We start from the raw sequence: 13997 nt of genomic DNA on the forward strand, positions 1-13997 counted from the left end.
CTATGGGGCACCGTCTGATTCTGGGAACTCGATTCAGACGCGACAACAGATAAGGGACTCGATGGGGGCTGAGGGGCATGACACGGGCTTGAGAGCGCGGGCAGCCACTGTGGCTCCTGTACACTGCTCCGGAAAAGTCACCAGAATGCCTGGAACCAAGTCACCGAATCACACTCAGACAACAGAGCCAGCGCGCCTTCCACTGACAGACTCAAATAGCCAGCCATTGCTTCCGCCACCAAACCAGACACTCAAAAAATCAAGTTTCTTAAGAGTTAAAAACACATTTTATCCTTAAAGAATTTATTAATTAATTTTTTTCAAAAGGGTCTTAAAGGATAACGTCAAACTGTAAAATGTATGACCTTGGCAGAACTGCAAATCCATTACAAGAACAAAAATTAAGAATAAATAACAAAACTTCAAGCGAAACAAAACAAAACCAACCCCTGAAGCAAAGGGAACTCAAATCAAAAATCCAAACACAATAATTTACCTAAGCAGCCTTCTCTTGCTGAAGATTTAGCATCACAGTCCTACAGCCTGTGGCTGGCCTTGGTAACATAGTGGAAAGGCTGTCAGTCACCAATTGCTATACCCTTTTAAAGATGAATGTAACTATGCCTCTTTGGGGCCTTTGTAGGTCAAGGCCTTCCAAGGCTAAGATAAGGCAAGTACAGGATGTTGTTTCTAGTCTTTGAAATTCTCTTCACTGATCTCCACTAATATTCTTGAAAATCCCTTAGGACAAGCACCAATTTACACTCTGAGACTCCTCCTGGATGCCCAGCAGCTCTGGATGTGACTGAACACTTCTCTGAAGCCCTCCCAAGTCCATGTTCAGCATGAGGGGAATTCCAATGTCTGTATGGAAACCCACTTCCCTTTCCTACCTGGGCTACAGCATTTACTCAGCTCAAATATTTTCACTGCTAAGGAGATAAACATTTGAAAACGTTCATCCTTTCAATGTGCACCAATAAATTTATGCATAAAATTTCCACCATTCAGAGTCTTCCTGGTGCATATTTCCTGGAGCCCTTAGCTTTCTTCATTTTAGTAACCTGTCCTGCACCCAGCACTGCTCCTTTACATACACTGTTTCTCCTTGGCTCCGAACCCGCTGCTCAGTCTTAGACGCTGGGCTTTATCCACTCACAAGTTTCTGCCTTTGTATTAAGCTGTTGCCAGTACAGTTTCTTAGATTTTTCAACTTGAATTGTCAAAGCTCTTACTGTTCCTACACAGTTATGTCTAGTAATGACCTGGTTCAATCCTATGATCATGAGAACTGAGCAACTGCAGGTCCATAAAATCAAAATTGAGCCCCTGGACATCTCTGAAAAGCTGCTTTATGGGATTCAGTTGTTACTGTTTTCAAAGTCTTTTCAAAGCATTACTCAGGCACAGAATAGCTTTTTTCTCAAGAAAGAAAGAGGATTCTAATTCTCTCATTGAAATTGGGCTAATTCAAGTCTTGGAGTATACACTCCATATCTTGGATAAAACTGTATGCCACCAAGAGAGCAAGACAATTTTGTAGGATGTGTGTGTGTGTGTGTGTGTGTGTGTGTGTGTGTGTGTGTGTGTCATGTATCATTCCAGGTAACTCCTGCTAAAAGTTTGGGGATCACCTGCTCAAAGACAACACAGCCTCTTTTTGTTTTGCTTGCTTCCTTTAACTTATCTAATCACCCTAAAATTACACCATTTCCTTTATACCTCTGGGGCACAGGTTAAACTCATACTATCCACCATTAATCTCTCCATTGGAATTCAGAGCTGCATGGTATATTATTTTTGGAGTCTTTAGACTCTGATTTTGTTCCAATACTCAGCAATTATTGATTGTTCAGTAAACTTAAATATAATGTCAATCTTAGTATTTTAAACATTTGAGGGTCATGCCAGACCTCATCAGCTACGTGCACTCATTTCACTGTTGGCAAAATCAGGCCATGCTTTCTGAATGTCCTGTTTGCTGTGACTACCTAGTTGTACTGTCATGTGAGTTCCCATATAGCTTTCTTCATACTCAAGGGATCTGATCAGAATCTATGAGGTGAAGAATCAATGTCTTTGAGCTGAATGTAGGTTGACACAGTGCCTCTGGATAATCTTTGAATACCATCTTGTATACACGTATGTGCTTTTTAGGTGATTTCTCCTTATCTAGTAACACTCCCCATAGCTCCACAGCATCATATTATTGGAAGTTTCCAAGGCAAGTGATGTCTTGTCCCTCCTGGCCATGGTCTTAGAATTGTGTGGGAGTTCCTAGATCAATCTGTGTGACCCTAAGGGATTCTTCTTGATAGACTTGGGGATGACCCACAAAGCAGTACAGTTTGGTGGGGGAGTAAAAAACAATGAAAAATTATATAAATTCTGATAAAAATCTTCCTACAGAGCCTCACAATCTTATTTTATCCATGGGGATGTTACTGAGTGATGTGGTCATCCGTTCACAGGTCTGGCTTCAGACACCTGAGCACTGGTCAACACGGGTGGAACTTGAGACATCAAAGGCAAACGCTTACAGATAGCATGATGGGTCAAACTTGGAATGAGCAATTAAGAGGTCAACCTGGGCTATGGAGAGGTATCATGTGGATTAAATAGACAGAGACAAAGACTGACACACAGACAGACAGACATAGACACGCACACGCACTCTCTCTCTCTCTCTCTCTCTCTCTCTCTCTCTCTAAAACAAGGGGACAAAAGTCAAGTTCTTCTGTTGGGTGCCACATGTGACAACTTCCATGATACTGCTACATTTAAGTACAATATCCATTAGGAACATACAGGAAGAGAATGGGAAATTTAGTATTCTCTCTCTCTCTCTCTCTCTCTCTCTCTCTCTCTCTCTCTCTCTCTCTCTCTCTCTCTCTCTCTCTTTGAGCTGGGGACCGAACCCAGGGCCTTGGGCTTGCTAGGCAAGCGCTCTACCACTGAGCTAAATCCCCAACCCCGAAACTTAGTATTCTCAAACCACACACGTTTATTAAAGCCCCATTTTACCTTTTTCCTCATGCTGACAGTCCCTGCAAAGAGAAGCCAGCCCATGGTCAGCCTGGCATGTATTTTCTCAGATCTCTGAAACTTTTCCTTCCATACATGCCCCTTGGACCCTAGGCTTGACGAGAGTTGTTGAATGATTTGCATCTTATCAGGTGTTGAAGTCCTGGTCTAGCAGAGTTGGATGTCAACTCTATTCCTAATTGGGCTTCTCTAGGGAACAGGAAGTTGAGATCACACTGGAGTTTATGAGAGAAGCATGTGCATAAACTGGTGTGAAATGTGTCTTCCTTAGTAAAGACTATTGTGGGAAACAGGAAGACATAGGAGAGGCAGAGAGACACTCAGAGACATGAGAAAGAGAGAGGAGAAAGAAGGAGAGACAGAGAGAGATGAGAGAAGAAGAAAGAGAAACAGAGAGAGACAGAGAGAGACAGAGAGATGAGAGGGAAGAAGAAGAAGAAGAAGAAGAAGAAGAAGAGAGAGAGAGAGAGAAAGAGAGAGAGAGAGAGAGAGAGAGAGAGAGAGAGAGAGAGAGAGAGAGAATGAGAAAATATGCCTTGTACAAGACACGGTGTGAAGGACGGCCTGTAAATCCCAGTGACTAAGGAAGAAGCCTGGAGCCAGCTGTTATTGAGACTGCAGACAGCTTGGCCTTTACAAAAGTGAGACACCAGACTTCCATGAGCAAATCCTTAGCCTGGAAGATGTAGTTATGGTAGCCCAGAAAAACAAACACAGAACTGTCCCCTCTGTCTGCCTCTTACTACTCTGATCTCCCACATCACAAGAGGCTGAATGGTCTTCCACATTCCCTGAGATGCAGCTCACAAGGGACAGCTCCTGTCTGCAACAGGGCTTCATCTGAGCCCACCCTTGGGCTGTGGTGGACATGCAGGACGTGACTGACAGGTTAAACTTTGCCTAGCTGGCTCGCAAAGTTCAGGCTTGAGACTCACCCACCGTGATTGTCAACACTTCCATGTCTCCATTGGGAGGGCAGTGTCACAATGTCCTCCTACTGTCTGCTCACTCCATTCACAAGCTTCATGTGACCCGGTTGACAGCTGCCTCAAGCTTATTCACAGCTCCTCAGGATGCAGCTTGGCTTCAGAGCCCTCCTGTCTGGCCCCAGAGGCCAAGAGAGCAATGTCACAGTTCACAGTGACAATGTGGATGTGCCAGGGCATTTCCTCCAATCTTACTTTCAAGTGTGTTCTTTTATTGCAGTCTATGCTACTCTTTCTAGAAGGCCACGCTGTGGGAGAACATTTGGATTCTGCCCCATCCACAGCTTACAGATATTTTACATAGACTCCTACATGATTTCAGTAGCAATGTTTCCCTAAACTTGTATGCAAACTAACTGTACACACACACACACACACACACACACACACACACACACACACACGGTGTAGGGATAATAGAGACGTGCATGTTGAAGTAAAGTTAGGACAGTGGACCTAGAAGATCAGATGTGAAGTGTTGTACTAAAATCTAAGACCCTAGAATGGAGGAAGGGAAACAATTGTGAGTGGTGCTTTCCCACAACTTGTCCACATGAACAATGAAGTATGAGACAACAGACCTGCATGGTCAAAGCCAAAGCCCAGGAATGTGCACAGTCTATTGAATGTGATTGCAGCTCATCTGTCAGAGCTGTAGTGGAAGAGTTCAGGTGTTTTCCACACACACTGGCATGGAGCAGCTAAGGGCCAGCTCCTCTCCTGCATAGTACTTCATTACAGTCCAACCCCGCACACTGGAGGACATTCAAGGATGGACCAGACAGGTGATCTTTTGACCTAGCTTGATAAAGAGCTGAAGCTGTGAATGTCAGCATCCCCAGAGCTCTGTTGAGCTCTGATTTCCTCTTGCTCCCTTAGCGATGCTTCAGAAAACCAAGGAGACGGCCTCCTCAGGCGTATTCACAGCTGTATAGGATATAGCTTGGTTTCAGAACACCATCACCTGTAATTACAGAAGCCAGGATGAAAACTACAAACTCCATCAGCACTCAGTTGCTATGGAGATGCCCAGAGTCATGGATAGATCTCTACAGACCCCAGGACTATAGATATAGATTCCTTGTAGGTGTAGAACATGGTCATTTAGTTCCCCCACTTACTGCTCAGGACACCTAGAGAAGTCAGGAAGGAGACAGTCCCTGTTCTGGTTCACTGACTAACAGTTCTTCACTGCACTAGGAAACTGCCTGACACATGTGTTGACTCAGAAACCTAAGGGGGCCACTATCAGGTAATGGTAGTCAGAATAGCTCTAGTGGAAAGCCTGAGATGATGAGGTCTCATCTAGAAGTACTTCTCTCTCCCAGATGTTAGTGTCAGACACAAACTGCACCAATCCAATGGGGGAGCAGTCAGCCCTGAGATTAGGACAGCACACTAGTCTCTCCCTTCTTCCCAAGGACCTTTGTCTTCTAGGCAAAAGGAGTAAAAGCCATGAGCTCTCAGGAAAACAGTGGTGTCCTTCCCAACAACTGGCTTCTGGAATAGAGAAAGTCTCTGGCTTCCAAGAACTATAATAAGCAATGAAGTTCCGTTGCTTCTTAGAGGCTCCCTGCTCCTGATTTCCACACCTGGAAGGCTCAGCTCAAGGAACCTCCTCTCCCCTTGCCCACGACTCACGGAACTTTCCCAAGAACCATTTATTTCTTCCTTTTTTACAAGACAGAAGGCTAGCTTCCTTCTCCCATCTCTGCTCTCTTCATGCTCTTTGCTCTTTCTCCCAAATGGCCTGCTTAGCCTGGACGACAGGTTGATTAGTGAACCCTGGAGGCACTGAAAAAACATCCCACAGGTAGTTGGTGCCAAGATAACACTTGTGACATCACAGAAGATGCTAGGGCTCTCCTGGGTACAAAAGATTGTTCAGGGAAGGGTCTACTGATGACTTGGAACTGCCATGGCCTACCTGCTAACCAGCTTTCCTTACAGTGACCAGATTCTGGGGTGCCCTTTCCAGGAGCTCTCCTGTGACACAGTGGAAACCTTTCCATATCTGCTCTGTCTAAAGCTAGAAAGGTCATACTGGATTGTCCTGCTTAATCAAGCTGGTGTTTGCTGGATAGCTGAAATGGCAGATCTTCATCAGACCTTTTTCTCTTCCTCTCCTAGGGCAGAAATACTCTAGCAGAAGTTCAAGCAGGGCATAGACCAGGACGAGAGCTCCCTCAGACAGCACTGTACACCAGGAACACTGAGTGTGCAAAGCAAGTGAACCACCATTGCTTCTCATCCCTGTAACCATGCCAATCTTTTCTTCTTTTACTTATTTTCCTATTTGTGACTAGGCCTTGATTTTGCCTAGCCTCTGACCCATCCACAGTGCTTCTGGTCTGATTGCCTTTCCTTCTCTGACAGCACCGTTGAAAGAACTGTGAAGGGGCAAAGAATGCCCTGACAACTTGAACACAACATTCTTTGAACTAGGGTCAAATACTCCTCTGAAAAAGATACCTTTTTGTAGATGTGAACTCATCAGTGAGGCAAATACCTAACTGAGGTCTGTAGTAATGCAGCTGAATCTCATCCACATGTCTGTTGGCTAACTACTCATGGGGGAAAAATTAGTTTTCAGATACCATAAAGCGAGGTACGTGAATTTCAGAATTTGACCCTCAACAACAAATAACCCCAATAAAGGACACAACAATATGGAAGGTAGGTTGTTGGGAAAAGCGTTACTCTACCAGAGGCTTTGGTCACTGACTGAGTCCTCAGTTTTTCAATATAAGGTGCGAAGCTGTCCTTGGAATCCTGTGTTGATGCCACACTTTATCCAGAGCACAGCCAAATGCATCCTATTCTTACTGCAGTTCAGTGTTGAAGGTACTCCTTGTCACACATATGTGATGCTAAAGTTAATGCTCTACACAGATGACAGAAGTCCCTCATTCCTCGTGTTGGTCATTTGTTTTTCCATAAGGAAAACAGCTGGGTATTCTTCAGTTTCACACCTGGACTAAATGACTGATTCTTAAAATGGATTTATAGAGGACATCTGGGTCGTCTTTTACATTTTGTGACAGGAGGATGCTCCCTCTGCATTGGTTGTGTCTAGAATAGCATACACAGGCATGTGTTGGCTGAATGGATCATGTAGTAGCCACCACATTACAGGATCAGTCTGATGCAGACTTTTTCTTTATCCAGGTCAAGGCTTTGTATAAATGCTGTGTATATTTATGCCAGAAGTGGGTGATAAGTTATCTGGAACTATCCCTCAGGGTGTCAAAAGAAAGATATTGGAACTCCAATGTTATAAGCCTGTGGGCAATAGGAACTATAAATCATTTGTCTGGCAAACTAGTTATTATGATGCCCAATGGCTATGTGGAGTGTTGCTGGAAAATGTGAAATCAGTGCTAAAAAACATTTGTATGGAAGAAGCCATTGGAAAATTCTCCAGATGCTGTGTGGTGACCTTCATCCTGCGTACAGGTTGGCTCTCGGTTTCATAGAATCTGATCACATCCAGCTGAGTATAAATGAAAGCTATGTTGGAATCTTTTATGTAATTTTGTTTGTTACTTATTCACTTTATACCCCACTCACTGCCCCTCCCCTTGGTTAGCCCCTCCCACAATCCTTTCCCTCTCCTTCTCCTTTGGGCAGCGAGAGACTTGCTTATCCCCCCCCGGCTGGCATTTCCAAGTCTCATTGAGGCTTCATGTTTCTCCCACTGAGGCCAGACAAAGCAGCCCAGCTAGTAGAACATGTCCCACTCACTAGCAACAGCTTTTGGGAGAGCTCATGCTGCATTATTTTAGGACCCACATGAAGCTCAAGTTCCCTGCTACATCTGGGCAGGGAAGCCTAGGTACAGCCTGTATATGTTCTTTGGTTTGTGGTTCAGACTCTGAGAGATCCGAGAGTCCAGAGGAGTTGACTCTGTTGGTCTTCCTGTGGAGCTCCTATCCCCTTTAGGGCTTGGAATCTTCCCCTATTCTTCCGTATAAGGCTCTAAGCTCTGTCTGCCATTTGGCTGTGGGTGTCTGAGTCAGCTGCTAGGTGCTGCCTAACAGAGAACAACATGCTCCCATCTACAAGCAAAACACAGGGTCATTAGCAGTGTTAGGGATTCTTGCCTGCCCATGGGATGGGCCTCAAGTTGGGCTGCTCCTCGTTTGGCCATTCCCTCAGTCCTTGCTTACTCCCCCGTGCCTGCATTACTTGTAGACAGGATACATTTCGGGTTGAACTTCTTGTCGGTGGGTTGGTGTCTCTATTGATGCACTCGGGTTCCTGTGTAGCTACAGATGGTGACCACTTCAGGTTCCAATGTAGTAAGCCACAGTCAAGGTCACCCTCATTGATTCTTGGGTGCCTCTCTTATCCCGGGTTTCTGTCCCTCACCTAGAGATGCCCCCCACCTTCTCACCCTCATCAGTTGCAGATCTCCGTTCATGGTCATGGTCCTCCAGTCTCCACTACACCTTTACTGCACTATGCCTACACTACCCACCTCTCTTGGCCTTCAGTACACCAGATCCTGAACCCCCATCTCTCTCCACATTCCCCCTCCCTCCCAATTCACTCCCTGAGCAGCCTGCCATCCCAGGAGACCTCCATTCTCCTGCTGCCTCTCTTCTACTTCCATCAGACCCCTACGCTATACAGGTGAGCTTCCCTTTTTCCACCCATCTCTCCCCCAACTCCTGGCTGAGACCTCTGGGCCAAACCAAGCTGCCCTGAGCAGCCCGCCATGCCAAGGGGAATCTTATACCTCATGTGACATCAACTAGGAAGAAGCAGCAAACATGACATTCAGCGGGCATTTTTGGGAAAAAAATCAGTCTGAGGACCCCACAAATTGTTCACCATGATGTTCTGAATTCCAGTGGGAAGATTAATGGTGACTTCTATGTGGTTAATATGGACCTGAGAGGTATCAGCAAATGGTTTATTTTGAGGTAATTAGGTGTTAAAAAAGCATGTGAATGGCAAGCGCTAACTTGAATGATGTGTGCTCAAACATGTGGCATGACTTACCAAGGACCGATCTAGACATCCATGCATATCTAACAAACTATTGACTTCATCTCTGTTGTGTGTGGCATTCAGGATTTACACAGGATAGGAAGTGTATACAAGCAAGGTAATTTCAGTGTCAGTGAGAGAATTCAGGATTCCAATTCCTCTCTCAATAAAGCATTCTGTGAATGGTGGATGCTTACATTCTAAAGCCTAAGAGGAATGACCACCAAAAACACTAACAATTGGATCCACTGTGGAAATGCCTTTCAGACATGTCTTCTAGCTCAAGTTTGACCGCGTGTGCCTGCAGTTGCTCAGTTCTCAAGGCTGTGGGATTTCACCTGGTCATTGTTACAAATACCTGTCTAGGGACAGGAAGAGCTTTGAGAATTCTTCAAGCCAAGAACCTAAGAAACTGGTGCTGCAGGTTCACCTGCATTGTTGAGCAGCCTTGAGTGGTTGGTGTGATCTGCTTTGACCTCTGCTGCTGGATGGCTCTGAGGAGTGCTGAGTGGCTGAGCTACTAAATCCCAGTGTGAATGCAGTGACTTATGAGGACATGCATGTGGACTTTACTCAGGAAGATCAGGAGATCCTAGATCCTTCCCATAAGAAGCTCTACACAGATGTCATGCTAGAGACCTACAGGAATCTCTACACTATAGGCTTTAATTAGGAAGACCAAAATATTGAAGAACACTGTTAAAGAGCTAGAAGACAAAGACATGAAAGAAGTCAGAGTGCAGAGAAACCCTCCGAATATACTCACTGTGGTAAAGCCTTTGCTCACAGTCACGCTCACAGTCATGCTCACGCTCACAGTCATGCTCACACTCATGCTCACAGTCATGCTCACAGTCATGCTCACACTCATGCTCACAGTCATGCTCACAGTCATGCTCACACACATGCTCACAGTCATGCTCACAGTCATGCTCAAAGGCATGAAAGGATTCATACAGATAAGAACTGCTATGAAGTTATTCAGTGTGTTGAAGCCTTTGCACCTTACACAAGTCTCTAAATACAGAAAACACAAAATGGACAGAAACCTTATGAATGTAATCAATGTGTTAAAGCTTTTGCAAAACACAGTACTCTTAAAAGGCATGAAAGATTCGCAGGAGAGAGAAACCCTACAAATGTAATGAAAGTTGTAAAGCGTTTTCACAACGTATTATTCTACAAAAGCATAAACGAATTCATACTGGAAAAAAACCCTGCAAATGTAATCAATGGGGTAAAGCCTATTCAGGACATGATAATCTCCCAACGCATAAAAGAATTTACTGCAGAGAAATCATTCAAATATATGAATGTGATAAAGCCTATTCAAAAAACTGTAGTCTCCAAATACACAAAAGAGTCCATACTGGAGAGAAATCCTTAGGAATGGAAATATTTAAGCTGAGTAAATGCAGTGGCCCTGGTAGAAAAGGGAAGTGAGTTTCCATACAGAGGTAAGAGGTTCCCTCTTGCTGAATATGCACCTGAAGGGATTTCAGAAAAATGCTGAGGCAAATCAAGAACTGCTGGGCCTCCAGGAGGAATCTGACAGTGTAAATTGGTGCTTGTCCTGATGGGTCATTGTATTAGTCAGGGCTCTCTCGAGTCACAGAACTTATGGGTAGTCTCTATATAGTAAGGGAATTTGGTGATGACTTACAATCTGTAGTCTAACTCCCCAAAATGATCAGCAGCAGCTGTGAATGGAAATCCAAGGATCTAACAGTGGCTCAGTCCCACAAGGGAGACAGGAAAAAAAGAGCCTTTATTCTTCCAATGTCTTTATGTAGGTTTCCAGCTGAAGGTGTGTCCCAGATTCAAGGTGTGTACCACCATGACTGGATCTGGGACTTCCCTGTTCCAGATGACCTTGAACTCAGAGATCTCTTGCCTTAGTCTCCTGGGATTCATAGCCACTTTGCCTTAAGATCTTCTTGCCAAAATTCAGGTCAGAAACTTGTATCTCTCAGCCTCAAGATCAGGATCAAAGGTGAGCCTTCCAATTCAGGATTGTAGTTCATTCCAGATATCGTCAAGTTGACAACCAGGAATGGCCACTGCAGTCATCAAGAACAGTTTCGTGGAGATCAGTCAAGAGAACTTGAAAGACCTTGAGCTAAAGCCTGTAACATGTGTCGTGCTTAGCCTTGGGAGGACTTGTCCATCAACCCCCTCCTACTCCACCCAGGGGCATGCTACATTTATCTGAAGAGTATTACCATCACTGAGCATATTTCTGTTATGTTTCCAAGGTGAGCCACAAGCTGTAGGTCTGTGCTGCTAAATCTGATGCTTAGCCTAATTATTGTGTTTGGTCTTTGGTTTGAGGTTTGTTTGTTTGTTTGTTTATTTATTTATTTGCCTTGGGTGCTTGGTTTTCTTTTCTCAGTTGAGATTTTGTTATGTTTTGTTGTTGTTTTTGCAATTAATTTGCTATTTTCAAGTTTACAAAGTATAAAAGGTTACAGATGGAATCCATAGTAGGGAAAGTCACTCCTGCCACCTGTGTGGCCTGAATAATTAACATCCTCCTCCAATCCCCTTTTGTTTACTATTGATGAACAGTCAGGCCTGGGGAAAGGAGTGACATCATTAGACTATGTCTTGCTGAATGTGGGTGTAGAGGCCCCATCCTCCGTTCATCTCTCCTACTGCTCTGTGGGATTAAAGTCTGTGGAGCAAGTTCAATCTTCACTCTCAGGGTATAACCAGCAGTTGCAGTCTCTGGCTTCAGAACTAAGAGCTGGTTATCCTGCAATAATAATTGATTAAACTCTAGTTAGAAATCTTTTGGATTTTTATGGGGAGGAGTCTAAACAAGAAGTTTATGAGGCAGGATGGGATTGGTAAGGATTAATAAAAGAAGGAGAAGGGGGGGAAACAGGGAGTCTCAATTCCATACTGGATTTATTGATAAACCACTTGCCAGAGGCATCAAGCTGTTCTCCATATTTTCAGAGACCTATTTGGAGTTGTAAGATCTCTCTCTCTCTCTCTCTCTGCCATTTGAAAAAAAACCTAATCCTTGCTGATTTTGTAGCACCAGAGCTTTCAGTGAGTTTATTTGGCCCTGGAGAATGAGGATGATCTGCTCCACTCATTGGAGATACTTAATGAAGGAGAGAAAAACTGATGGCAAAGAGCTAGAGAAGTAGTCAGTCCTGCCTTCCCAGTGGCAACACCAGCAGTTACAACCAGGATTGCAAGCAAAGGCAGGATATGAAATGTTCATTTTTATGCCTTTTTTCTATAAACCCTGTGTTGGGACCTGGCAAGGTTCTTTACCAGGTACCACACCTAGCTTTACAAAAAGGGACAGAATACGAGAGCACATGTCCCAGACCACTCAGTGGGTACGCAGTGATAGACTTGAGTGCTGCACAGGTTAGAGGCATGGTTAACACTTTGACAGAGCGTCTGGGTGGTAGTGCTAAGGGTTATGGTGTCATTGCGGTCTGCAGGATCTAGTGTGGCCACAAAGTGTGCCCCTGAGGAGTTAAAGCAGTCTGCAATACCAAAGCAAGGGATGTGGAAAAGACATATGCTGGTTGTAATGTTTGACTTAAAGGATCTAATGAGCAGAGAGGTGAAAGAATCTGATAAGCCAACAGACAAGGCCATGCATGGTGGATGTGAGCTTGGCCCATCATTCTCCAAAGCAGTAAGGCAGAGCATTGTTCATTAACTGATATGGTTGCGGTCTGAAAGAAGAGATGCAGTGGTAGATAGGTGGGATCAATATTGTCAAATGATTTTAGGTGACACAAGGACCTCTGAGAAATATTGGACTACTTCCTTTTCTGTGTCCATACCCAAGGGTTGAGAGAATCGCATATTGATAGATGTGGCTAATGGGTATCAGTTATGAATGCTATAGTAAAAATGACCAGTGACTCCTGCCTCCCACCTGGGGTGCCACTGATTGTCGACTGTGGTATGAAAATTCCCCACTTAGTTCCTTTTAGCTACAAAGCCTGAACAAGATGATTCCTCCACTATTTTCACTCCAGCTAATGAACCTCTGAATATTGGCCTAAACCCACAGCTTACTCTCCTCCACTCCCTCAGTTTCCCTTTATCCCTCTTCACCAACAGGTTGCTGAAATCGGCTTTCCCTGGGACCCACTTTAAGCACAGCATCAGCCGCTACTCTTCCCGCTACTAACTCGTGCTCTTAAAAAGGACCACCTTTCCCTCCCTGTACCTATCCTAAGCAAAAACTATTGCTCTCCCTTTGCAGGAACTTGGAGGGGATGGCTTTGTCAGAGTACAGGCAGAGTTCCTTAAGCAGACTCAAATAGAGAAGGGAATGGGGTCCTATACTGGTAGTTACTCCACCTTTTGAAAGCAATTCCAATGTATTGTCCAATCTTACAATCTCACTCTGCATGATATCCATATGATCCTTATAGATGATCTTCTTCCAGAGGAGAACAGGCAAGTCTGGGATCAGGCTAGGGCACATACAGATGAAATCCACCAAACTGACACTGCCCACACTACTGGGAGCAAGGCAGTCCCCAAGCAGGACCCTGAATGGGATTAAAACAACCCAGGGTACATTAAATCTAGCTATGGATCAATTTATGAATTTTCTTCCTGCCATGAGTTTGTAGAGCCTCTCCTAAAGCAGTAAATTATGAAAATGTAAGAGAGGTCATCCAGGACAAATACTGATCTTAATTCCCAGAGCACCTTACCAAGACTTTTTGACAATATTACAGTCTGGCCTCTCAGACTCCAGATGGAGAACAACTCCTTCTGACATACTTCTTTTCGAAGTGATGGAGATACTCACAGCCAAGTAATTTAATGATAAGTAGGGATACAGTGACCTAGTAGAGCCTAAGGAACTGCAATGTTGCAGCTTGAACTCTGGTAGGACAAGGACAGGTGAAGAAGGCAGGAAGGGTTGCAATGGCCTAGGAGGGACTAAAAAAACTGACAGGATATAGCCTAAGACTGGTA

The 13997-nt window shown here is 44.4% G+C and overlaps 1 protein-coding gene across 1 annotated transcript; it reads left to right on the forward strand.

Annotated features, from left to right (window-relative positions):
- Positions 1-6601: 6601 nt before the first annotated feature.
- LOC116898760 (zinc finger protein 557-like) lies at positions 6602-13194 on the forward strand. The gene is made up of 6 exons (XM_032900127.1): positions 6602-6639; positions 8888-8959; positions 9558-9688; positions 9747-9815; positions 9945-10167; positions 13125-13194. Exons 1-6 carry the CDS (start codon positions 6602-6604, stop codon positions 13192-13194), a joined length of 603 nt encoding a protein of 200 aa, XP_032756018.1.
- Positions 13195-13997: the final 803 nt, after the last annotated feature.

Source organism: Rattus rattus, chromosome 1 (genome assembly GCF_011064425.1).
Source record: "Rattus rattus isolate New Zealand chromosome 1, Rrattus_CSIRO_v1, whole genome shotgun sequence".
NCBI lineage: Eukaryota > Metazoa > Chordata > Mammalia > Rodentia > Muridae > Rattus > Rattus rattus.